At 41.7% G+C, this 25,239-nt stretch overlaps 1 protein-coding gene and 1 long non-coding RNA gene across 4 annotated transcripts in view; one reads left to right on the forward strand and one right to left on the reverse strand.

The window, feature by feature from the left end:
• The window catches only part of WDR75 (WD repeat domain 75), a 35,552-nt gene extending 27,300 nt beyond the window's left edge, over positions 1–8,252 (reverse strand). For both annotated transcript variants that reach the window (XR_006058719.2, XM_004004512.5), the window contains exons 1-4: positions 8,142–8,252; positions 2,075–2,204; positions 1,249–1,314; positions 394–484 (exon numbers count right to left, since the gene is read on the reverse strand). Coding sequence is in view for 1 of the 2 variants with exons in the window: in XM_004004512.5 (XP_004004561.1) it covers positions 394–484; positions 1,249–1,314; positions 2,075–2,204; positions 8,142–8,227 (373 nt within the window). In the remaining variant the exon portion in view is untranslated. The remainder of the gene's footprint in view (positions 1–393; positions 485–1,248; positions 1,315–2,074; positions 2,205–8,141) is intronic.
• A 169-nt stretch (positions 8,253–8,421) lies between these two features.
• The window catches only part of LOC132659193 (uncharacterized), a 41,106-nt gene continuing 24,288 nt past the window's right edge, over positions 8,422–25,239 (forward strand). For both annotated transcript variants that reach the window (XR_009599305.1, XR_009599304.1), the window contains exon 1: positions 8,422–8,708. This is a non-coding gene — a long non-coding RNA (uncharacterized LOC132659193). The remainder of the gene's footprint in view (positions 8,709–25,239) is intronic.

The following is a 25,239-nucleotide window of genomic DNA, read 5'->3' on the forward strand; positions in this document are numbered from 1 at the left end:
TCTCTTAGCTGCTAATAATTTGTTTTCTATACCATTTCTTCCAGATTCAAGGTCAACAAATGGGTGGTGTTTGAGGATGGGTAAAATGATAGTGATGCTTAAAACTGACATTTGTTCAGTAGCAAGACACACTGTAGCTCAAAACAGCTTTAAAATTAGAGTAAGGTTGTCCATTATCACAACCATATTTTAAATAATCATTCCATCATCAATACTTCAGAAAGTAATACAAACCCTCCCCCATATGACTGCAATAATGATGAAACCAGTTTAAACACCAGCTCCAAAACTGTTGACTTCAGATTAAAACGAAAATGTTAAATTTGAGACACTGTTAAAAAAAAAAAAAGCCACTCAAAGATATATAAATAAAAATAAATTAATTTACTATACCTGGTTTTCCTTTATTTATCATAACAAAGACAGAATCCTCAGCGCAGGAAAGAGTAAAGAGGGCATGAAGTTCACATCCAACTCTGAAGGTCTGAAAGATAAAGAGCACCATATTATTTGTTCTGTCCACCCCCTGCAAAAGTTTCATAACAGGAGGGATTTTTTAATCCATTTTGCTCACTGCTATTCTGCCAACATCAGAAGAAAACTTGACCTAGGTAGACATTCAGTATGTATTTACTGAATAACCTTTTAAGTGAATATCTCTAGATCTACCTGGTTCTTTTCAATGGGTGCACAGTATTCTATTGAATGAATACCCAATTTTAACTCAAGATTAAATTCAACTTTTTTCTACCATGAACAATGTTTAATGTTTTAAGAACCGTATGTACCTGCCATTATTTCAACAAGAGATTCCTAAAGGTGAGATTGCTGGAGCAAACGTATTCGTTTTCAGTCATATACTGACTATATACAAAAATGTCTATTTCTCTATATTTTATCACTATACATTTTCAATTTGTAATTTGTCTAAACGGACAGGGAAAAATGCTGTGTTATCTCTTAATTTACATTTAACTATTAACAAGGTTAAGAACCTTTTCATGTTTATTGGCTATTTCTTTTTAGTGTATTACATATTCCTACTCTATACCAACTTTTTTTTCCTGTGGGGTCACTAGTTTTTCCTTATTGGTTCTTGGTAATTTTGTGTATCACCGATAATATCTCTTGTAAATATGTTCTTTCACTGCTCATTAAAAGATGAGACCTCAGAGAAGTAACAAAATACATCTGTCTTATGTTGCCATTCCTCTTCCCATAATGAAAATGGAAACTCAATCCACGTACCTTTATCAAAATGCCATCTATATAGTCCCATAGTTTAATCGTGCCATCAGCGGAACAAGAATACAGCTAAAAGGGTAAGAACAGTACAAAACTGATTAAGAAAAAGAACTACAATAAGATTATCAAGTAACTTAAATGCTAATACAGAAGGCATTGCCTATTCATTAATCTATTATTAGCTTTAAAGACGTGGAATCATTTATACTCTTTTTGCAAAATAAAAAATCTTATCACAGCTCTTTGCGGAAATGAGACCTATCAAATTTTAATTAAAAGAAGGAAAAAAGTCAAGCTTCTACTTTCAAGAGGGAGATGATAAGGTACCGAGTAATAAAAAACTCTTGAGAGCTTGTGACTATTATCCCAGAGCCCGGTTCTTTACCAGTAGAACTACTTTTATCTTGCACGGGTATCAAAGGAATGTAGGGTGTAACAGTCAATTTCTACACTTATCTCATTGTAACCAACAGTCTGTGGGCCAAACTTTGGTAACACGAGAATGCCTTAGTAACATGTTTTTATTTCTGTTTCAGTGGACTGAGTTTTACTAAGGTTATACTGAACTTGCGTATGTGCTATTATTGTGAAAACAATTCACAAGAAAGATGGTGGAGTAGGACATGGAACTCATCTCATAAATAATGTAGTTCTAGGCTGTGACCCTATTTTAATAATTAAAAATAAGTGAAAAATATCCTGAGTCAGAAAATCAAAATAGATATTTCCTTGATCGTCACCTAGAAAGCTTCTCAGCCAAATTCTATTGAAATTATTCTGGCAACAGTAACGCCAATATTAAAGTATTGAATTGCGACTCGTTTAACACCTGTAGGTGGTTGCTGGGATTGAGCTGGATTCCGGTCACCAGATTCCTGTGCCCTTGCAATATGTGCACACATTCTTCTGTAGCTGTGCTGTAAACTTTAATAAAGTCTCCAGAGACACAGAAGATATACCTGGAAATAAGAGAGAAAAACAAGAGTCAGTTCCCCATACAGTATAATCTGTCTATTGTCCATGAAAAATTAAAACATGCAATGGAGATTTCATTCAAACAAAAAATTCAAGAACGGAGTACTCAAATTGTGTTGCTCACACCTATGGGGACATCTCAGACCATTTAGTTCATTAACTCTCAAAAGTAGATCAATGATGCCAAAATCACATCTCTGACCTGTGCCAGGGGCAGAGGCTATATGGAATCATCCTGCAAAAATGGCTGACCTAACCAAGTTGCCGGCTCACTAATGGATGCAGAGGCTGTGTTATGCACTATCAGGTACTATTCTGTGGTGGGGTGGCCAACAGCAATCTTTCCCTGTCCTCCAACACTCCATCATTCATTGCGGACACCAGTTTACAAGTACAAAGTCAGAGATTCTCTACTCAGTGAGGTCTCTCATACAGCAAAGTGTAAAGACTTCATGGCAGTTCTTTTTCTTACTGCCAAAGTGATTTTGCCTTTGTTCTTCTAGATTTGTAGCTTTCTTCCATATAGCAGAGGCTACTAAATTATTAATTGTGGTTAATCTGGGGTAATATTTGACTTTTTTCATAGTAGGCATAACCATAAGACAAAGCTCAGAACTGCAAATATTCTAGGATCTATCAAATAAAAGATGCTTGTTCTGTGCCTATTAGATGTGACACTGTACCTGTCTAACATGGTGCTTCCTCATATACCAAAGAAGGTAAAAACCACAGAATCCTTAGACTGGACCTCTCTCTACTCTGTGATCCCAAATCATTTGATCTATTTTTGAATTGTGTTGAAATTCCTCATTTATCTAAATATCCATCTCCCTTATGTACCCATAAGCTCCTGTAGGGCAGAGGCCTGACTTATACTTGATTGCAATATATGCACACATTTGTCAAACAGAACTTGCCCAATCTTCAAAGGTTTTATAAACTATTTAGATAAACTGAACCAGTGAAAGAATTACCACCAAATAATCAAAGGGTACATCTACGCTGGCTAGGGCTGCTACTACCCTATTTTATCATTTCTAAGACACTTGAGTTTTCACACATACATCTCTGAAATCAAGATGCCTCTTCCAAGTGCTGTGACCAGAGGACACAGTTGTGTTCAGCTGTTTAATAAGATCAACAAAGAACAAGCAATGAAGCAACTGAGGCCCATGGACGCCCCTGCTGGCTGGTTCCTCCTCACCATGCCCAGGAGTACCCAGGTTCTCACAGTCTTCAGCCCAGACCACTCTTGTAAGGGCTCCCTTCAGTCTCCAGGTGTGGCCCTTCAATTCACTTTTATTATTCATACCAGACTAATTTTTACAAACCTGACCATATTACTCCCTTAAATAAAGACTAAATTAAAATCCTTCAAGGTTTTTTCACTGCTTTCAGGATATGATCCAAATTCCTAAGTCTGACTCCAATCTGTCTAGAACTTTTTCACTTGAACAGTAGGCCAAGCGGTTCAAATTTCCAACAACCTGCCCAACCCCCCGCCGCCCCCTGCATCAGCAGGTCCTTCAGGCAGTATTTCCTTGAGATGGCGGTGGGTGAGGGGGTACTGAAAACTCACCCTAGCTGATTTTGATACTCTTCTCTAGAGGAAAGTGATTTCCTCTCTCCTTCCTCCTCAGCAGAGAATAATGGGTTTAACTACCAATATTTGAATACAACCCTCTAGAGGAAACACTCCATGCTTTTGCACAGTCTGCTATCCATGGAGAATGAGAACATTTTCTATGTCTTCGACATTCAGCTCCGGCATCTTTCTACCGGAACCTTCCCTCATTCTGTTCCAAATCAGTGCCTGTCTTAAACGTGCTTCCACAGGGTGCAGAGCTCAGTTCTACTCCAGCATTTTCCACACACTGTTACGAGAGACCTTCCCGACCAGACTATGAGCTCCTTGAGGGGAGCAATTGCATTTACTTATTACAAATAATAATGGAAATACAGTGCAGAAGAAAAGAATGCATTTTAAAGAAGTCAAACCCAGATGGGTTCGAATGTCAGCTTTCATCCATGTATGGGCTGAATGACGTTGGAGAACTTACTTAATCTCTCTAAACCTCACTGATCTCTACTCACAGGGTTATTATAAAGATTATTATAAGATTATCATAAAGGTGCATTGAGACAATGCGTGCAAGTGCAAGCTTTGCACAGCTAACACTCAGTAAACACTTCTGTAAAATGAGGATAACAGTACCTAACCTATGTAGACAGGAATGCACATAAAGCACCGCCACAGCGCCTGTCGCAGAGGACTCAAGTCATCTTTGTTGATAAAGTGTTGATGAAATTAATGATGTTTTCAAGCAGGAAACAGGATTTATATGAGGTTCTGAAGAATGTATGATTTAAGGGCTGGGAAAGAAAAACGATGCTGCTAAAATTCCACGATTCTGTCATTTCATTTACTAATTCAGCTTTTTTGATAAACTCTTTGAAGCAAAATACAACATTTCCTTATTCCTCTTTGTGTAAGTTAGCCAACTCCTTGTAGTAGCTTTTAGATAATATTCAAGTCTTCAGTGATTTCATTATAACCCTGTTAATTTGATAAAAAACTGGCTTTAATTATTAGCGTATATATATATACATGAAAAAAAGCATCTCTAAATCTTGACCAAGTTCCTATCTTGAATTTCTACCTAAACACCTGCTACATTCACATTTATTCTCAAGGTACTTTAAACTCAAGAGGCCCAGTATGAACCCAACATCTTTTCCTTGTTAATCCTATTTGCTAAAGCACTCCAAAGCCCTGTCTTCTCTCTTCACCTTCAATAGTATCTTAATTTTGGCCAAAGTCATCTCTTGCTTGGATGCCTGCATTAGCCTTCGGAGCTCTGGTCTATAACCTTCTAGACTCTTCTCCCACCACTTCCCTTCACCCTATGCTGCAGATACACTGACCCCACAGCCATGATAACCCTCCGCCTATTCCAATTTAAGTTGTCTGCTTTGCTTAATCTCCCCGCCTCCCAACATATCACAGAAGGAGCAAACTCCTACTGGTTTTGCAAGATCCTACTGCTGAAGGGAAACTTTCTCACTGTGTGACCTCCTCTTCTATGCCAGCATTGTACCTTGAGTATGCTTTCCTACCGTCTCTCATCTCTCCACCATGTATTATACAGCTTTATGCTTCTGAACTGTGGTGTTGGAGAAGACTCTTGAGAGTCCCCTGGACTGCAAGGAGATCCAACCAGTCCACCCTAAAGGAGATCAGTCCTGGGTGTTCACTGGAAGGACTGATGCTGAAATTCCAATACTTTGGCCACCTGAGGTGAAGAGCTGACTCATTTGAAAAGACCCTGATGCTGGGAAAGATTGAGGGCAGGATGAGAAGGGGACGACAGAGGATGAGATGGTTGGATGGCATCACCAACTCAATGGACATGGGTTTGGGTGGGCTCCGGGAGTTGATGATGGACAGGGAGGCCTGGCGTGCTGTGGTTCATGGAGTCGCAAAGAGTTGGACAGGACTGAGCAACTGAACTGAAGTGATACAGTTTTCAGATTCATATTCTGAAACACAATCTTATGTTACCACCCCCTGCCTGAGTATACCTTATCTAGAGAACTAAAAAAATACACTCTCTTTGGACCAAACAACAACCAAGAATGATTCTGTTTCCTTTCGAAACTCACATCCCCAGCTCTCTCCACACACCATTGCTACTAGCTAACTGTACCATAGTTCTCATGCTTATACTGTGCCCCCTATCCCGAATGCCTTCCATCTATATCCTCTAGTCAAAATACCATCCATTTATTGTAGTTCAGTTGCTCAAGTCGTGTCCAACTCTTTGTGACTCCTTTGCCTGCGGCTTCCCTGTGGTTCACCATCTCCCAGAGTTTGTTCCATCCCTGTCGAGCCTAAATATCACTTCCTCATCAACCTTCTCCATCCTTTCGGTCTGAAACACTGTTTCTTATGGGCTTCCAAAGTGCCACTGTATGAAACATCTGTTACTGGTTATCTTCTTTTCCTCATTAGGTTTGAAATTCTTAAAGGTAGGATCAATCCTGGAATTATCTTAGTTTTCAAAATCTCAGTTTGTTACAAACACATAGTTGGTAAACACTTAAAAATTAACTGCAAGACTAAGGAAGTGAAAAACATTAGATCCCAATATAATGAATAACTTGTAGAAATAGTACACTGGAGGAAGAAACTGGATAAAAGTCCAAAGTGGCAGAACTCTGGCAATCTCGTGAAGCCTCAGTTTCCTCCTGACTCACGAGTATCAACAAAGCCCTCTGTATTGTAAAGACCAAAAGATCTTTTTTTTTGCCTCTAAAGCAATTTACAGAAGTTTCTTTAAGTCATGCATGCATTCAATAACTATTGCCATACACCCATAAGATATTGCGGCAATACAAACTTTCGTAAGATACTACCTCTGCTTTTCCAAGACAGAAAGGGAGTTTGGTAAGTGTCTATCCCTGAGTGACTTGGAAACCTTTTTATATTGTGTCATTTCTAGATGATGTTCACAATATAGCAATGATGTAAGAGCTGACATATATTGAGCCATTCAACGACAAGCATTGTTTGACATGCTCTCTATACACTTTGGCCACCTCATGGTTTTTCCAGTAGTCATGTATGGATGTGAGAGTTGGACTGTGAAAAAGGCTGAGCGCCGAAGAATTGATGCTTTTGAAATGTGGTGTTGGAGAAGACTCTTGAGAGTCCCTTGGACTGCAAGGAGATCCAACCAGTCCATTCTAAAGGAGATCAGTCCTGGGTGTTCATTGGAAGGACTGAGGTTGAAGCTGAAACTCCAGTACTTTGGCCACCTCATGCGAAGAGTTGACTCACTGGAAAAGACCCTGATGCTGGGAGGACAGGAGAAGGGCGTGACAGAGGATGAGATGGCTGGATGGCATCACTGACTCGATGGACGTCTGAGTGAACTCCGGGAGTCGGTGATGGACAGGGAGGCCTGCGTGCTGCAATTCATGGGTCGCAAAGAGTCGGACACGACTGAGCGACTGAACTGAACTGTGAAGAGCCATTGGAAAAGACCCTAATGCTGGGCAAGATTGAGGGCAGGAGGAGGCGGGGTGACAGTGGATGAGATGGCTGGATGGTATGTATCATTGACTCAAACGACAAGAGTTTGAGCAAATTCCGGGAGACAGTGAAAGACAGGGAAGCCTTGGTGTGCTGCCGTCCATGGGGCCGCAAAGAGTCGGACACGACTGAAGGACTAAACACTATGTATTAAGGCATTTAATTCCTCTTGTAACAACCCTATGAAATGAACTACTAAATATTATTCCCGTTTATAGATGAGGCAACTGAAGCAAAGATTAAGAACCTCGCGAAAAGCACACAATAGATGAACCGGGCTTAGTTACGCTTCCAGCTACACTGAACTCCTGAGCAGGGGCATCAGGACTTACGCATATATTTATCTCACACAGAATTTAATATCAGTTTTTACGGAGAGCTCCAAAAAGGCTATCAAAACGTATCTTTTAGGTGTTAGGGAACTGCAAAGAAATCGGAACCTGCAATCGTTCAGTAACCTAAGTCACGATTCGGTCCGAAAGAAGGCTGTTTACTCCTGGTTTTCCAAGAGTAGCGGATCTGTGCCTGAACCATTTTCCAGCCTCTCCAATGCTGAGCCGATTCTAACACAAGGGTCAGCCCGGGGGCCCCCTCAACCTATCGGCAGGTCCGGGGAGCCGGGAAGCGAGCGCGCCGCAGCCTGCGGTGCCTCTGGATTAAGGGGTTTCCGACTCCTCTCGCAGCACCCGGACCCCGGCTCCCTCCCGCGCGCGCCGCTTCCCCGAGCCAGAAGCGCCGGCTGGCCCGTCCGGACGCGCCCGGCAGTTCTCGCCGCCCGTGGACTCACGCCCCTCAGCGGGGCCGGCAATTACCCATGGCCTCATACTTAGAATCCGCAGAGAACACCGCTCTCCTGAAGTTCAACTCGCTGCCGCCACAACGAACCACGCGGATGCCCTCTTCCTCCACCATCTTCGCGCACGCGCAAGGACTCTCTACCGCCGGCTCCACCGAGAGCTTCCTCAACGGAAGCCGGTGGGTAGGTAGTCTGTCCCGGCCCACAGGCCGCCACGCGGGGGCATTCTAGGACTCAGTCTCTATGGTAGGTTTCTATGGTAAGACCCTGAGCCTGCGCGGCCATCTTTGACTTGGGCAACGTCACTTTGAAAAGTGAAAAGTGAAAGTGAAGTCGCTCAGTTGTGTCCGACTCTTTGCGACCCCATGGACAGTAGCCTACCAGGCTCCTCAGTCCATGGGATTTTCCAGGCAAGAATACTGGAGTGGGTTGCCATTTTCTTCTCCAGGGGATCTTCCAGACCCACATTAGGACACGTGTAAAAGGTAAATGAGTTGGAGTAAACTCCGGGAGTTGGTGATGGACAGGGAGGCCTGGCGTGCTGCGATTCATGGGGTCGCAAAGAGTCGGACACGACTGAGCAACTGAACTGAAAAGGTAAAAGCGAAACAGAGGCGTAGACACAATGTATATCAGATTCCTCTAAACTCTTGTTTATTATAGATACATTGCTCTCCTGCCTTGTTAACCTCAACTCTATAGTTTCTTCTGCTGGAAGAGAAAGGAGGCCCAAAGTATCAAGTGACCTCCAGTCTTTCCCCAAACCCTTCCAGTCTTTGCCTTTCTCTTACCTCTCATTTGGGCGCTGCAAGATGACGCCAGCGTTTCGAGCCAACGGCTTGCTTGGTCGCGCAAATTGAGTTCTTGGGTGGAAAGGTAGCGTTCTATATTTTGCACAGCTGTTAGGACCTCTCGTTAGTCGTCCCGTAGTCGTGTTCCTTTGAGCACACTTTCCTGCAGAACCCTTATAGCTCCATGAGCCTGGCTTTTTCCTTTGGACACCTGGCTCCTACTCCATCTCTCGCACGTTCAGTAGATCATTTACCCTGGCTAAGGGCTTTAGCCTGCCCCCTGGTTGCTGTTTCGCGCGTGTTTCTGGGGTTTTAGCTTCTCCAGTTAGTCAACCGAATCCCTGAACTCTGAGAATGTTTATGCCCCCCATCTTCATTCCCTTTTGTAAGCTTATATGTTACATATTCGTGGTCCTTATATATTAGGGGGTGCTTCTCTTCATTCATTGTTTCATTCATTCAATAAACAGTTACCAATCTCCTCTGTAACTCTCAAGTGTAAAGAGCCACAGACAGCTTAACTATAACAGGAACAGGAACTGCCTTGATTCTGTAGAAAATTACCACATCTCTCGTCTTTCTGGAGGCAAATAATTATTGAGAGCCTTCTATATGTGAGACACAATTCAAGACAGATGTGATCCCTGCCCTGTTACCTTCGATGGGAGAAAGGCAAAAATCTTTAACAAACAAAAAGATCAGAGATTGTATACTGAAGAAAATAAAATAGGAATATAAGAGAGAGAATAGTTTTCTCTGAGGAGGTTTAGGCTTGACTTGATGAATATGTGTTAAGGTTGTGTAGTTTAAAAGGTAATATTTTAACAATTCAATGGTAATACAAATTTGGTATAAAATCAGTGGGCAGAAATAGAATGGTCCCTGTTAATCCTATTCTCTGTTGCAGAAAGGGGGACCCCTTCCAGGGTTCAAATGGGGGCTCTTATCTAACACTTGGAAATGAATTGCCTGAGGAGACACACATGCTGATAAAGCAGAGGCTTTATTGGGAGGAGGCACCCCGGTGGAGAGCAGTAGATAAGGGAAACTGGGAAGACTGTTCAGTCACATGGCTGATGGTTTTCTCTGTCGAATCATTCTGACTTAGGGTCCTTCCTGTTGGCGCATGTATTGCTCAGCCAAGATGGATGCCAGTGAGAAGGATTCTGGGTGGTTAGAGGACACGTGGCATCTCCTTTTGCCCTTTCCTTAACGCTTCCAGTTGGTGGCTTATCAGTTCTATGTTCCTCAGCAGGATCTTCTGTCATAAAATAAGGCGTGGAAGTACTTACTATGGTGCCTGGCTGGAGTGGGTGGTTTCAGTCAGTGTGTTTCCCCTAATATCTCCACCGTGAAAAGTTTGGAGTGTATGCTTCTTGACATTTTTATAAGCATACATATATGCATATTCATATATACCTTATGTTATTCTTCAATGCTTTGCAATGCACCACGTTTTTTTTCCCCCGTCTATATGCTTTCATTGCAGTGTATTAAAATTTTATCTCCTTTTTAATAACTGCATAGTATTTCACAGAGTAAATGTAGCATACTTGATTAAATCAATCCCTCAAAAGTAGACATTTAGTCGTTTCCATTTTTTTTTTTTTAAAGGGCACATAGTGCTATAGGACATATAAATTTGACATAAATTTGTGACAGTATTGCTGTAGGAGATATTCATAGGATAAGTATTGTGGGGTTGAAGGATATATTTTTTTTTATTTTGAAGGAGTGTTTACTGGAATAGAGATGCGTGTTACTGGGAAAACCAAGAGAAATAACTAATAACAGCCAAAAAAGGGAACTATTTAGTCTAAAGTTTTGGGAAAGTCCATAAGAGAGTATGATTTCTTAAAAAGAAATCAGGAAGGAAGAGGACTGATGAAATAGTGCAAGGCAAACAAAGTTGCCTATAAATACTGCATCAGTGAGCACCAGTTGAAAGGTAGCAAGTGTGGGCAGTTCATTATTTAAAACTGAGTGTATTGTTGAGTCACTTTTGCAAGAATTGCTAAGTGTAGGAACTTCCCTGGTGGTCCAGTGGCTAGGACTCTTTGCTCCCAATTCAGGGGGCCCAGGCCTGACCCCCAGTCGGGGAACTAGATCCCACATGCCACAACTAAGACCTGGTGCAGCCAAATAAGTAGTTTTAAAAAAGGGAAAGAGAAGAAAGGAATTTCTAAGTATAATGAAAACTCAAATTTGGAAAACTCATCAGTGGCCACAGGACTGGAAAAGGTCAGTTTTCATTCCAGTCCTGAAGAAAGGCAAACTACCACACAATTGCACTCATCTCACATGCTATCAAAGTAATGCTCAAAATTCTCCAAGCCAGGCTTCAACAGTATGTGAATGGAGAGCTTCCAGATGTTCAAGCTGGGTTTAGAAAAGGCAGAGGAACCAGAGATGAAGTTGCCAACATCCACTGGGTCATAAAAAGCTACAGAGTTCCAGAAAAACATCTACTTCTGGTTTATTGACTACTCCAAAACCTTTGACTGTGTGAATCACAACAAACTGGAAAATTCATAAAGAGATGGGAATACCAATACCTTACCTGTCTCCTGAAAAATCTGTATGCAGGTCAAGAAGCAACAGTTAGAACTGGACATGAAACAATGGACTGATTCCAAATTGGGAAAGGACTACGTCAAGACTGTATATTGTCATACTGCTTATTTAACTTATATGTCGAGTACATCATGTGAAATGCCAGGCTGGATGAAGCACAAGCTGGAATCAAGATTGCCAGGAGAAATATCAATAACCTCAGGTATGCAGATGACACCACCCTTATGGCAGAGAACGAAGAGGAATTAAAGAGCCTCTTGATGAAAGTGAAAGAGGAGAGTGAAAAAGCTGGCTTAAAACATTCAGAAAATTAAGATCATGGCATCCAGTCCCATCACTTCATGGCAAATAGATGGAAAAGCAATGGAAACAGAGACTTCATTTTGGGGGGCTCTAAAAGTACTGCAGCTGGTGACTTCAGCCATGAAATTGAAAGACGCTTGCTGATTGGAAGAAAAGCTATGACCAACCTAGAAAGCATTTTAAAAAGCAGAGACATTACTTTGCCGACAAAGGTCCATTTGGTCAAAGCTATGGTTTTTCCGGTAGTCATATATGGATGTGAGAGTTTGGACTATAAAGAAAGCTGAGTGCCAAAGAATGGATGCTTTTGAATTGTGGTGGTGGAGAAGACTCTTGAGAGTCCCTTGGACTGCAAGGAGATCAAACCAGTCCATCCTAAAGGAAATCAGTCTTGAATATTCATTGGAAGGACTGATGCTGAAGCTGAAACTCCAATACTTTGGCCACCTTATGTGAAGAACTGACTCATTGGAAAAGACCCTGATGCTGGGAAAGACTGAAGGCAGGACGAGAATGGGACGACAAGGGGTGAGATGGTTGGATGGCATCACTCACTCAATGGACATGATTTTGAGGAAACTCTGGGAGTTGGTGATGGACAGGGAAGCCTGGCATGCTACACAGTCCATGGGGTCACAGAGTCAGACATGACTGAGTGACCTAACTGAACTGAAGTATAACAAATTCTGCTCCTTAATATTTTGTTTAGTATACTGACATTCATATATAACACCACAGTCTTCGTTGATTGGTTTACAAACATTAAAATAAAAGCAAAACTTTCATAAGTGTTTGGAGGACTTGAAAGAACTAATAGAATAATAAGGGTGATAGAAGGTGGGTGTTTACTCTCTGAACACGGTATCAGATACTTCCCTAGCCATTTCATAGAAAAGAACAAGGGACATTTGGCTCATTTGTTGAGAACTGAATGTCTTTGACAAGTCCTTGGTTCTCTTTAGTGCTCCTTTTCTTTCTATTTCTCTCCAGAATCTTATTTAAAAGTCAAGCATACTGGAGTGGGTTCCAATTCCTTTTACTAGGATATCTTCCCAGCCCAGAATTGAATCTGGGTCTCCTGAATTGCAGGCAGATTCTTTACTGTCTGAGCCACTAGGGAAGCCCCAATGCCTCTGTCTATGGGAATTGTTCAGGCAAGAAGACTGGATGGGTTGCCATTTCCTTCTCCAGGGAATCTTCTCAACCCAGGGATCAAACCCAGGTCGCCTGCACTGCAGGCAGACTCCTTACCATCTGAGCCACCAGGGAAGTCTTATTTCTCTAGAATAAATACCCATAAGTGGGACTGCTTAGTCAAATAATGTTCAAGTTTTTAGGAAATTGCCAGACTGTTTTTCCTGTTTCAGTACCATTTTGCATGCTAAGCAGTTAGTTATGGAAGTTGTAGTTGCATTACATCCTTGTCAGCGTTGTGTTGTCAGTGTTTTTAATTTAAGCCACTGTAATTTTATAGTGGGGTTTCATTATTATTTTCATTGCATTAATGACTAATGCTGTTGGGCATCTTTTCGTGTGTTCATTTCCTATCTATATATTAATATCATCTTTGGTGCAGTGTCTTCGAATATTTTATCCATTGTTTTATTGGTTATTTTCTTATCTTGGAGTTTTAAAATTTTTAAAAATGTATTTTAGATACAGTTCTTTTCTCAGATATGTGGATTGTAAATACTTTCTCCCAGATTGTGGCTTGCCTTTTCATTCTGTTAATAGTATCTTTCACAGAACTGAAGTTTTTGGTGTACAGTTATCAGTTCTCTTCTTTCATGGATAATGTTTTGTTGTTGTATTTAAAAACTCTTTTTATCTATTCCACATTTATGAACATATTCTCCTATGTTTAATGTGAAGAGTTTTATACAATTGACACTTGAACAACATGGGTTTGTGTTGAACTATGGGTCGACTTATATGCCCTGGACCACTCTTGAACTATGGGTCTGTTAGGGGAAGCACACTGATTGAAACCGCCCACCCTGGCCAGCTACCATAGTAACCATTTGCATGAGTTTTATGACGGGAGATCCTGATAAGGAATACGGAACTAATCAGCCACCACCAACCGGAGAGTTCGGGAAAGGTCTAAAGGAGACACTGAGTGTCCGTCCACTTCCCAGAATCCCTCTCGCTAGCATCCATCTTGGCTGAGCGATGCGTGCGCCACCAGGAAAGACTCTGAATTAGAATGATTGGCCAAAGACCACCTGGAAACTAATCCCATCACCATAAAACCCGACATTGTGAGCCACGCGGCAGAGCAGTTCTCCTGGTTTCCCTTACCCTACTGCTCTCCACCCTGGTGCCCTTTGCCAATAAAATCTCTTGCTTTGTCAGCAGATGTGTCTCCTTGGACAATTCATTTCTGAGTGTTAGACAAGAGCCCAGTTTCGGGCCCTGGAAGGGGTCCGCCTTCCTGCAACAGGTGCACTTATATGCAGGTGTTTTTCAACAAATATGTTGGATTTTTTTTTTTTGAGGTTTGTGGCAATTTGAAAAGACTCACAGATTCTCTGTATTGTCTAGAACTATCAAAAAAATTAAGAAAAAGTTAAGTGTGTCAGGAATGTAGAAAATGTATACAGATAATACACTTAACATAAAAATATATATTCACTGACTGTGTCATTCAGTTCAGTTCAGTTCAGTTCAGTCACTCAGTCATGTTCGACTCTTTGCGACCCCATGAATCACAGCACACCAGGCCTCCCTGTCCATCACCAACTCCTGGAGTTCACTCAGACTCACGTCCATCGAGTCCGTGATGCCATCCAGCCGTCTCATCCTCGGTCGTCCCCTTCTCCTCCTGCCCCCAATCCCTCCCAGCATCAGAGTCTTTTCCAGTGAGTCAACTCTTCGCATGAGGTGGCCAAAGTAGTGGAGTTTCAGCTTTAGCATCATTCCCTCCAAAGAACACCCAGGGTTGATCTCCTTCAGAATGGACTGGTTGGATCTCCTTGCAGTCCAAGGGACTCTCAAGAGTCTTCTCCAACACCACAGTTCAAAAGCATCAATTCTTCGGCGCTCAGCGTTCTTCACAGTCCAACTCTCACATCCATACAAGACTACTGGAAAAACCATAGCCTTGACTAGACGGACCTTAGTCGGCAAAGTAATGTCTCTGCTTTTGAATATGCTATCTAGATTGGTCATAACTTTTCTTCCAATGAGTAAGCATCTTTTAATTTCGTGGCTGCAATCACCATCTACAGTGATTTTGGAGCCCCCCAAAATAAAGTCTGACCCTGTTTCCACTGTTTCCCCATCTATTTCCCATGAAGTGATGGGACCAGATGCCATGATCTTCGTTTTCTGAATGTTGAGCTTTAAGCCAACTTTTTCGCTCTCCTCTTTCACTTTCATCAAGAGGCTTTTTAGTTCCTCTTCACTTTCTGCCATAAGGGTGGTGTCATCTGCATATCTGAGGTTATTGATATTTCTCCCAGCAATCTTGATTCCAGCTTGTGTTTCTTCCAGTCCAGCGTTTCTCATGATGTACTCTGCATATAAGTTAAATAAGCAGGGTGACAATATACAGCCTTGACGTACTCCTTTTCCTATTTGGAACCAGTCTGTTGTTCCATGTCCAGTTCTAACTGTTACTTCCTGACCTGCATACAGATTTCTCAAGAGGCAGGTCAGATGGTCTGGTATTCCCATCTCTCTCAGAATTTTCCACAGTTTATCGTGATCCACACAGTCAAAGGCTTTGGCATGGTCAATAAAGCAGAAATAGATGTTTTTCTGGAACTCTCTTGCTTCTTCCATGATCCAGCGGATGTTGGCAATTTGATCTCTGGTTCCTCTGCCTTTTCTAAAACCAGCTTGAAAGTCAGGAAGTTCACGGTTCACGTATTGCTAAAGCCTGGCTTGGAGAATTTTGAGCATTACTTTACTAGCGTGTGAAATGACTGTGCCATTGGTAAGGTTTTAGTTGGGGGTGTCCCTTGTAGCTTAGTTGGTAAAGAATCTGCCTGCAATGCAGGAGACCTGGGTTTGATTCCTGGGTTGGGAAGATCCCCTGGAGAAGGGAATGGCAACTCACTCTGGTATTCTTGGGTGGAGAATCCATCTTGTGTGGAGTCCATGGTGTCACAAGAGTTGGACCCAACTTAGTGACTACACCACCACCACCAAGGTGTCTACTCAACAGTAAGCTAGGAAGGGAGAATGGAGGGTGTCTGTGAAGACTGGAAACATGGAGAGTATTATTTTATTTTGTACTGACTGAGGATATAATTCAAAAGAGAACTTTTGTTGTTATTTTTTGTGGTAATTTTTCTCAGATTATTAAAATGATATCAAAAATTAAAAATTCTTATTGAACTCTCAGATTTTAATTTGAGAGTCTAGGCCATAGGGAATAGCTTCATAAAGCTGTGAAATGGAATATTTCCTGCCTTAGCTGTATACAAGGATGGCACAGCCTTTAGGGATTCCAACCTTCCAAATGTAAATTTCCAAGCCGGGAAGAACAATGCGAGCTATCCAGCAGCCATCAGCCACTCCCCATGGTTAGCCCAGAGGAGCTCATGGGGGTGGGAGAAAGTGCAAGTGCCAGCCATCCACCACACCCACCACTCTCTATGGTGAACAAATGAAGAATATAGGGTGTGAATAACCGAGAAGCAGGATGCTGGCCTCAGAGAGCTGAGATGCATATGAAAAGGATGCAAGCCCAGAGCTTGCATCTTCCCATATATAGAAGAGCACTAAATTTCTTAACTTGAGATATTTAGTTTCCTTAATTAACAATAATCTGATGTACTGACTATCTGCTCCCTTTCTTGCAAACTTCTGTATAAGCTGACTCCTTCCTCTGCCTCCTCAGAGCAGTTTCTTAGGCTGCTTGCGATGCTGTCTCTCAGGCTTGAAGTCCTAGCAATTTCCACCAAATAGACATACAGCTCTCAACTTTTAGGTTGTGTGTATGTTTTTTCAGTCAACAAAGCTTAAAAAATTCTACAATTTAATGACGACTGTGCACAGATTTGCAGATGATACCACTCTAATGGCAGAAAGCAAAGAGGAACTAAGGAGGTTCCTGATGAGGGTGAAAGGAGAGTGGAAAACCTGGTTTAAATCTTCACAAAAATGAGTACCATCCCACCCGGTCCCATCACTTCATGGCAAATAGATGGGGAAACAGAGGCAGATTTTATTTTTTTGGGCTCCAAAATCACTGTAGATTGTGACTGCAGCCATGAGATACAAAGATGCTTGCTCCTTGGAAGAACAACTATGGCAAAACTAGACAGCATATTAAAAAGCAGAAACATCGCTTTGCCAACAAAGGTCTATACAGTCAAAGCAAAGCTTTTCCAGTAGTTATGTATGGATGTGAGAGTTGGACCATAAAAAAGGCTATGTGCCAAAGAATTGATGCTTTTGAATTGTGGTGTTGGGAAAGACTCTTGAGAGTCCCTTGGACTGCAAGGAGATCAAACCAGTAAATCCTAAAGAAAATCAGTCCTGAATATTCATTGGAAGGACTGATGCTGGAGCTGAAGCTCTAATACTTTGTCCACCTGCTGTGAAGAGCCCACTCATTGGAAAAGACCCTAATGCTAGGAAAGATTGAAAGCAGGAGGAGAAGCGGGTGACAGGATGAGATGGTGGGATGGCCATCACCGACTCAGTGGACATGAGTTTGAGCAAAATCCAGGAGTTAGTGAAAGACGGAAGTCTGGGGTGCTGCAGTCCACGGGGTTACGAAGAGTCAGACATGACTTAGTGACTAAACAACAAGTGCAAAATAAGCCATTGAGTAGAGTCTCAAGTCCTACCCACATAAAAATCAACTTATACAAAACACTATACTTTTAAGTACTTGGCCTTAATAAATATTTTATGCTAGTTATATCCCCAAGGGTGTTCTAGCTATTCATTACAAGCTTTTACTAAAACTTCCTTACTATCTATAAAGATGTAATTAGCTACACATGGGCTTCCATCCTGGCTCAGCAGTAAAGAACCCACTTGCCAGTGCAGGAGATATGAGTTTGATCCCTGGGTCGGGAAGATCCCCTGGAGAAGGAAATGGCAACCTACTCCAGTATTCTTGCCTGGAAAATCCCATGGACAGAGGAACCCGGCAGGTTACAGTCTATGGGGGTCACAAAAGAATAACCTTGCTGCTAAGCAACAGCAACTACAGCAACAGAATGACCAGTCACTGACTCTGCTGAGGGCCTGATTTCATTAATCTTTTTTTGGAGTTTCTCTGATCTTATTCCTTTTCATGTTTATTTGGTTTTGTGTTTATAAGGATTTAGTACACTACTATGCATACATACACGCGTACAGGCGCATATCCCCAGCCTATGTGTATACATGTATTTGGATATGCATACTAAAATTGTCTCTTCAACTATTAGGGTGCAAAATTTAACAAGATTAGAAACTGGTTGCTAAGAAACAAATGTGAATATAGAGGGCACTTTTCACATTTTTAATACAGTATTTATTATTTTTAAACCTGATTCTAAATTGGTTTCCAAGATACTACAAAACTTTAAAAAGTTCTTCTTGTTTATATACAACTGATGTCTATTCTGTTTTGTTTCCTCATTTTTGAATTAAATTATGTTGATTAATTTATAATTCATAAAATCTGAATTAAATCAGATTAAATAATTATCCACTGATACATGCAATCATGAAATTTAATTCAACATGTAAGATGAAGTGTCTGATAATAAATTGTGTTTCTGCATTATCCCAAGTGATAAATTTCTAAGGCCTTTTGTTTTTTCCAAGATACAGTGTTTTTCTACACCTTAGAGTGGACATACAACCTTTGTGAATTAATTTAGTTTAGAAATTTGACAATTTTTGAAAAACAAGTGAAAATATAAAAACATTAAACAATTATGAAATTGTGATGGTCTATTTTATAAAGACGGAGAAGGCGATGGCACCCTAGTCCAGTACTCTTGCCTGGAAAATCCCACAGACAGAGGAGCCTGGTAGGATGCGGTCCATGGGGTCACGAAGAGTCGGACATGACTGAGCAACTTCCCTTTCACTTTTCACTTTCATGCATTGGAGAAGGAAATGGCAACCCACTCCAGTGTTCTTGCCTGGAGAATGCCAGGGACGGGGGAGCCTGGTGGGATGCCGTCTATGGGGTTGCACAGAGTCGGACACGACTGAAGTGACTTAGCAGAGAGATTATATAAAGTAGTTCATCCATTTAATCTTTTAAAAATCATCTTAATAGGTGTATTCAATTCAGTTCAGTCACACAATCGTGTCCGACTATTTGCGACCCCATGTATTGCAGCACGCCAGGCCTCCCTGTCCATCACCAACTCCCAGAGTTCACTCAAACTCACGTCCATCGAGTCAGTGATGCCATCCAGCCATCTCATCCTCTGTCGTCCCCTTCTCCTCCTGCCCCAATCCCTCCCAGCATCTAAGTCTTTTCCAATGAGTCATCTCTTCACATGAGGTGGCCAAAGTACTGGAGTTTCAGCTTTAGCATCATTCCTTCCAAAGAACACCCAGGACTGATCTCCTTTAGGATGGACTGGTTGGATCTCCTTGCAGTCCAAGGGACTCTCAAGAGTCTTCTCCAACACCACAGTTCAAAAGCATCAATTCTTCAGTGCTTAGCTTTCTTCACAGTCCAATTCTCACATCCATACATGACCACTGGAAAAACCATAGCCTTGACTAGACGGACCTTTGTTGGCAAAGTAATGTCTCTGCTTTTGAATATGCTGTCTAGGTTGGTCATAACTTTCCTTCCAAGGAGTAAGCGTCTTTTAGTTTCATGGATGCGATCACCATCTACAGTGATTTTGGAGCCCCCAAATATAAAGTCTGACACTGTTTCCACTGTTTCCCTATCTATTTGCCACGAAGTGATGGGACCAGATGCCATGATCTTCATTTTCTGAATGTTGAGCTTTAAGCCAACTTTTTCACTCTCCTCTTTCACTTTCATCAAGAGGCTTTTTAGTTCCTCTTCACTTTCTGCCATAAGGGTGGTGTCATCTGCATATCTGAGGTCATTGATATTTCTCCTGGCAATCTTGATTCCAGCTTGTGCTTCTTCCAGCCCAGCGTTTCTCATGATGTAGTCTGCATATAAGTTAAATAATCAGGGTGACAATATACAGCCTTGACGTACTCCTTTTCCTATTTGGAACCAACCTGTTTTTCCATGTCCAGTGCAAATGTCGTATATACATGGTGATGTGGGTTTACAGAAGGCCCCCTGACCTGATCTGAATTTCTGAGGGAAGTGATGATTCACGTAATTCTTAAAGGATGAATAGAAGTAAGCCATGTAAAGAGACTCTGTAAAGAACATTCCAGGCGGAATGAACAGCATAAACAAGACCCCAGGTTTCCCCCATGGTTTCTCACATGTGAAGATTGAGGAACTGTTATTTGAATCTTCCCCCAGAGATCTTTTATTCTTCATGGTGGTCTATAAGTGCATTTTAAAGAACAGATCAGTTATAGCATCCAATAGCATGACCCGCAGTAAATTTTCTATTTAAAAAAATTTTTACATCAACCATTTGAAGAAAACTGACCCAGTGCTAGAGTGTTCACTTTTACCTGGCCATCTAAGTCTCACCTAGCAATTGTCCTAGCCCATCATTCCTTTACGTGACTCTGCTCTTCTTCAATGCACACTACATTACACTCTGCTTCCAAAGGCACCTGTGAGTAAAATTCTTCTCCTTCCCTACAACGCTCACCCATCCACTCAGAACAGATCTCCGTAAAAGACTAGGAAGAAGGTTTCATATCTCACTGGGTTCAGTCACTGTCCATTTTAGTACTTATTAATTTTTTTTCTTTCTGGAGTGATTTATTGGTTGACTTTGATTTCAGGGCTTTGTAATCTCAAATTACTGATTCAGAGTATGATATTAAAGGGCCTGACTTGTTAGATTATTTTCAGTTTGGGAAATAAATTATTATTTCTACAGTGGTAGATAAAAGCATGATAATTTGAATCAATGATTCCTTATGATCCATAGGTAAAATCTAGGCTTCTTGATCTGGCAATAAAGTTCAATTCTGTTCAGTCACTCAGTTGTGTCCGACTCTGAGACCCCATGGACTGCCACACAACAGGCCTCCCTGTCCATGACCAACTCCTGGAGTTTACTCAAACTCATGAACATTGAGTCTGTGTTGCCATCCAACCACCTCATCCTCTGTTGTCCCCTTCTCCTCCTGCCTTCAATCTTTTCCAGCATCAGAGTCTTTTCAAATGAGTCAGCTCTTCGCATAGGGGCCAAAGTATTGGATTTTCTGCTTCAACATCAGTCCTTCCAATAAATATTCAGGACTGATTTCCTTTAGAATGGACTGGTTGGATCTCATTGCTCTCCAAGGGACTCTCAAGAGTCTTCTCCAACACCACAGTTCAAAAGCATCAGCTCTTCGGTGCTCAGCTTTCTTTATAGTCCAACTCTCACATCCATACATGACTACTGGAAAAACCATAGCCTTGACTAGGTGGACCTTTGTTGACAAAGTAATGTCTCTGCTTTTTAATATGCTGTCTAGTTTGGTCATAAATTTTCTTCCAAGGAACAAGTGTCTTTTAATTTCATTGCTGAAGTCACTGTCTGCAGTGATTTTGGAGCCCCCCAAAATAAAGTAAGGCACTGTTTCCACTGTTTCCCCATCTATTTCCCATGAGGTGATGGGACCGGATGCCATGATCTTAGTTTTCTGAATGTTGAGCTGTAAGTCAACTTTTTCACTCTCCTCTTTCACTTTCATCAAGAGGCTCTTTAGTTCCTCTTCACTTTCTGCCATAAGGGTAGTGTCATCTGCATATTTGAGGTTATTGATATTTCTCCCGGCAATCTTGATTTCAGCTTGTGTTTCATTCAACCCAGCATTTCTCATAATGTACTCTACATATAAGTTAAATAAACAGGGTGACAATATATAGCTTTGATGTACTCCTTTCCCTATTTGGAACCCATCTGTTGTTCCATATCCAGTTCTAACTATTGCTTCCTACCTGCATACAGATTTCTCAAGAGGCAGGTCAGGTGGTCTGGTATTCCCATCTCTTTCAGAATTTTCCACACTTTGTGGTGATCCACACAGTATTGATCCACAAAAGGCTTTGGCATAGTCAATAAAACAGAAATAGATGTTTTTCTGGAACTCTCTTGGTTTTTCTATGATCCAATGGATATTGGCAATTTGATCTCTGGTTCCTCTGCCTTTTCTAAATCCAGCTTGAACATCTGGAATTTCACGTTTCATGAGTTGTTGAAGTCTGGCTTGGAGAATTTTGAGGATTACTTTACTAGCGTGTGAGATGAGTGCAATTGTGCAGTAGTTTGAGCATTCTTTGTCATTACCTTTCTGTGAGATTGGGATGAAAACTGACCTTTTCCAGTCCTGTGGCCACTGCTGAGTTTTCCAAATTTGCTGGCATATTGAGTGTAGCACTTTCACAGCATCATCTTTTAGGATTTGAAATAACTCAACTGGATTTCCATCACCTCCTCTAGCTTTGTTCATAGTGATGCTTTCAAAGGCCCACTTGACTTCCCATTCCAGAATGTCTGGCTCTAGGTGAGTGATCACACCATCGTGATTATCTGGATCATGAAGATCTTTTTTGTACAGTTCTTCTGTGTATTCTTGCCACCTCTTCTTAACATCTTCTGCTTCTCTTAGGTCCATATCATTTCTGTCCTTCATTGAGCCCATCTTTGCATGAAATGTTCCCTTGATATCTCTAATTTTCTTGATGAGATCTACAAGAGAATATTCTACACATGGACATCACCAGATGGCCAACACTGAAATCAGATTGTTTATATTCTTTGCTGCCAAAGATGGAGAACTGTTAACAGTCAGCAAAAACAAGACCAGGAGCTGACTGTGGCTCAGATCATGCACTCCTTGTTGCCAAATTCAGACTTAAGTTGAAGAAAGTGGGAAAACCACTAGACCATTCAGGTATGACTTAAATCAAGTCCCTTATAATTATACAGGGCCATGCTCAGTACCAGTGACTGGATTTCCCTGGTGGCTCAGATGGTAAAGTGTCTGCCTACAATGGGGGAGACCTGGATTCGATCCCTGGGTTGGGAAGATCCCCTGGAGAAGGAAATGGCAACCTACTCCAGTACTCTTGCCTGGAGAATCCCATGGATGGAGAAGCCTGGTGGGCTACAGTCCATGGGGTCACAAAGAGCTGGACACGACTGAGCAACTTCACTTTCACTATGCTCTTGCTGCTGCTAAGTCGCTTCAGTCTTGTCCGACTCTGTGCGACCCCATAGGTGGCAGCCCACCAGGCTCCCCTGTCCCTGGGATTCTCCAGGCAAGAACACTGGAGTGGGTTGCCATTTCCTTCTCCAGTGCATGAAAGTGAAAAGTGAAAGTGAAGTCACTCAGTCCTGTCCGACTCTTAGCGGCCCCATGGACTGCAGCCTACCAGGCTCCTCCGTCCACGGGATTTTCCAGGCAAAAGCACTGGAGTGGGGTGCCATTGAATTCTCCGAAGGCACTGTGCTCAGTATATCTTGAATCCAGTTTTCTGTTGATGGGTGGAGCTGTGTTCCCTCCTAGCTATTTACCTGGGGCAAACTATGGTAGAGGTAATGAAGGTAATGGTGGCTCAGTAGTAAAGCAATGCGGGAGACCCAGGTTCAAGCCCTGGGTTGGGAAGATCCCCTGGAGAAGGAAATGACAATCCACTCCAGCACTATTGCCTGGAAAATCCCATGCACAGAGGAGCCTGGTAGACTACAGTCTAAGGGGTTGCAAAGAGTCAGACATGACTGAGTGACTTTGCTTTCAATGAAGATAATGGAGATGTCCTTCAAAAGATCTCATGCATGTATTTCTAGACTCAGTGCCCCCAACCCTGCAGCAGGCCACCACCGACCCACGCCTCCACTGGAGACTCCTGGACACTCACAGCCAAGTCTGGGTCAGTCTGTTGTGGGGACACTGCTCCTTTCTCCGGGGCCCTGGTACACAAGGTTCTGTTTGTGCCCTCCAAGGGTCTATTTCCCAGTCCTGTGTAAGTTCTGGCAGTTCTGTGGCGGGGTTAATGGTGACCTCCTCCAAGAGGGCTTATGCCATACCCAAGTCTGCTGCACCAGAGCCCCTCTTCCTGCGGCAGTCCACTGCTGACCCTTTCCTCCACAGGAGACGCTCAAGCACAGCTCCATTCAGTCTCTGTGGGGTCCCTGGGTCCTGGTGCACACAAGGTTTGTTTGAGCCCTCCGCTCACTCTGGTACTGTGCAGCCGGCAATGAAGGACTGACACGGATTGTCCTAACTTTTTAAAATCTATCTTATTTTTCTTGCTTTTATGAACCTCTCTGTGGGTATGGTCCTCCTAGCATTCCATGATGATTCTAAATCTGTACCTTTTCTTATGTTGCTTCTACCTGAAATCCCTTCTTATTTTTATTCTTAAAACTGAAATCCTTTCCAAGAGTTTTAAACCTTCTCAGTTCTCTTCCATGAATATTTTCATTTATCTTTCTACTTTCTAATCTGAGCAGGTAAACTTTTCTATATGACTTATTGCATTTTAATTATATAGTAGCTTGAGTTGTCTCAAGTTAATACTTGTCTGTGTTTTGGTGTTAACAGATGTACGATCCTAGAGGTCAAGACAGTATATTGTCCTTTTGGATATCATAATGCAGTGTTTCCTGCATTGTGGGTTCCTAATTACCATTTATTGGTTGATGATTTATTAGTAGGCAAATTATCTTGGAACCAACCTTATATTCCTGAAGTATTTAATATTATTTGCATGCCAGAGATCTGAGCTGATGATGACTTCAGAACTAGGTATGAAAATTGGTTTTTAAAAAATGACTGCAAAAATAAAAATACGCCACATGGTGGCACCAAAGACACATCATTATTTTTGCAGACTTTGTATTTTTACTTCTACCAGAAATTATAATTACCCTATTAGCACATAAAAAAATATTTTTAATATCTAGCTGATATTTAAGCTCAGTTGAGTGTTATGGGATGAGCATTTCTCAGTATAGAAACATTCAAAAAGATCTTTGTGAATCTTGTATTTATTTATAAAAGATGTCTTTAAGTCTAGAATTTTTCTATACTGTTTTGAAATTAGATTCCTCTTCCTTCACCATCTTATCCCTCTCTACCCTAAAATTACATGAGCATTAGAAGCTGTTCTTGACATTTGGGTTTGGGGATGGAGGTCATTGGTGGCTCACAGGACATTATATTCTGTAGAATGCGGACCTATACAAATTCCAGCTGTTGATGGTACATGCGTTCTTTGCAGAGAGGCTTCTTAGGCATGTTGCCTAAGTTTAATTTCTATGTGTAAAGTCATACTTAAAGTATGTAAACTGAAACAGCTGTTAGTACTCTGAGAATGCGTTTGGTGCACAGAACAGTTCCCTAGCCTCTCATTCCACCCCCACTTTATTTTG

The sequence above is a fragment of the Ovis aries genome, chromosome 2 (assembly GCF_016772045.2).
Source record: "Ovis aries strain OAR_USU_Benz2616 breed Rambouillet chromosome 2, ARS-UI_Ramb_v3.0, whole genome shotgun sequence".
NCBI classification, from domain to species: domain Eukaryota; kingdom Metazoa; phylum Chordata; class Mammalia; order Artiodactyla; family Bovidae; genus Ovis; species Ovis aries.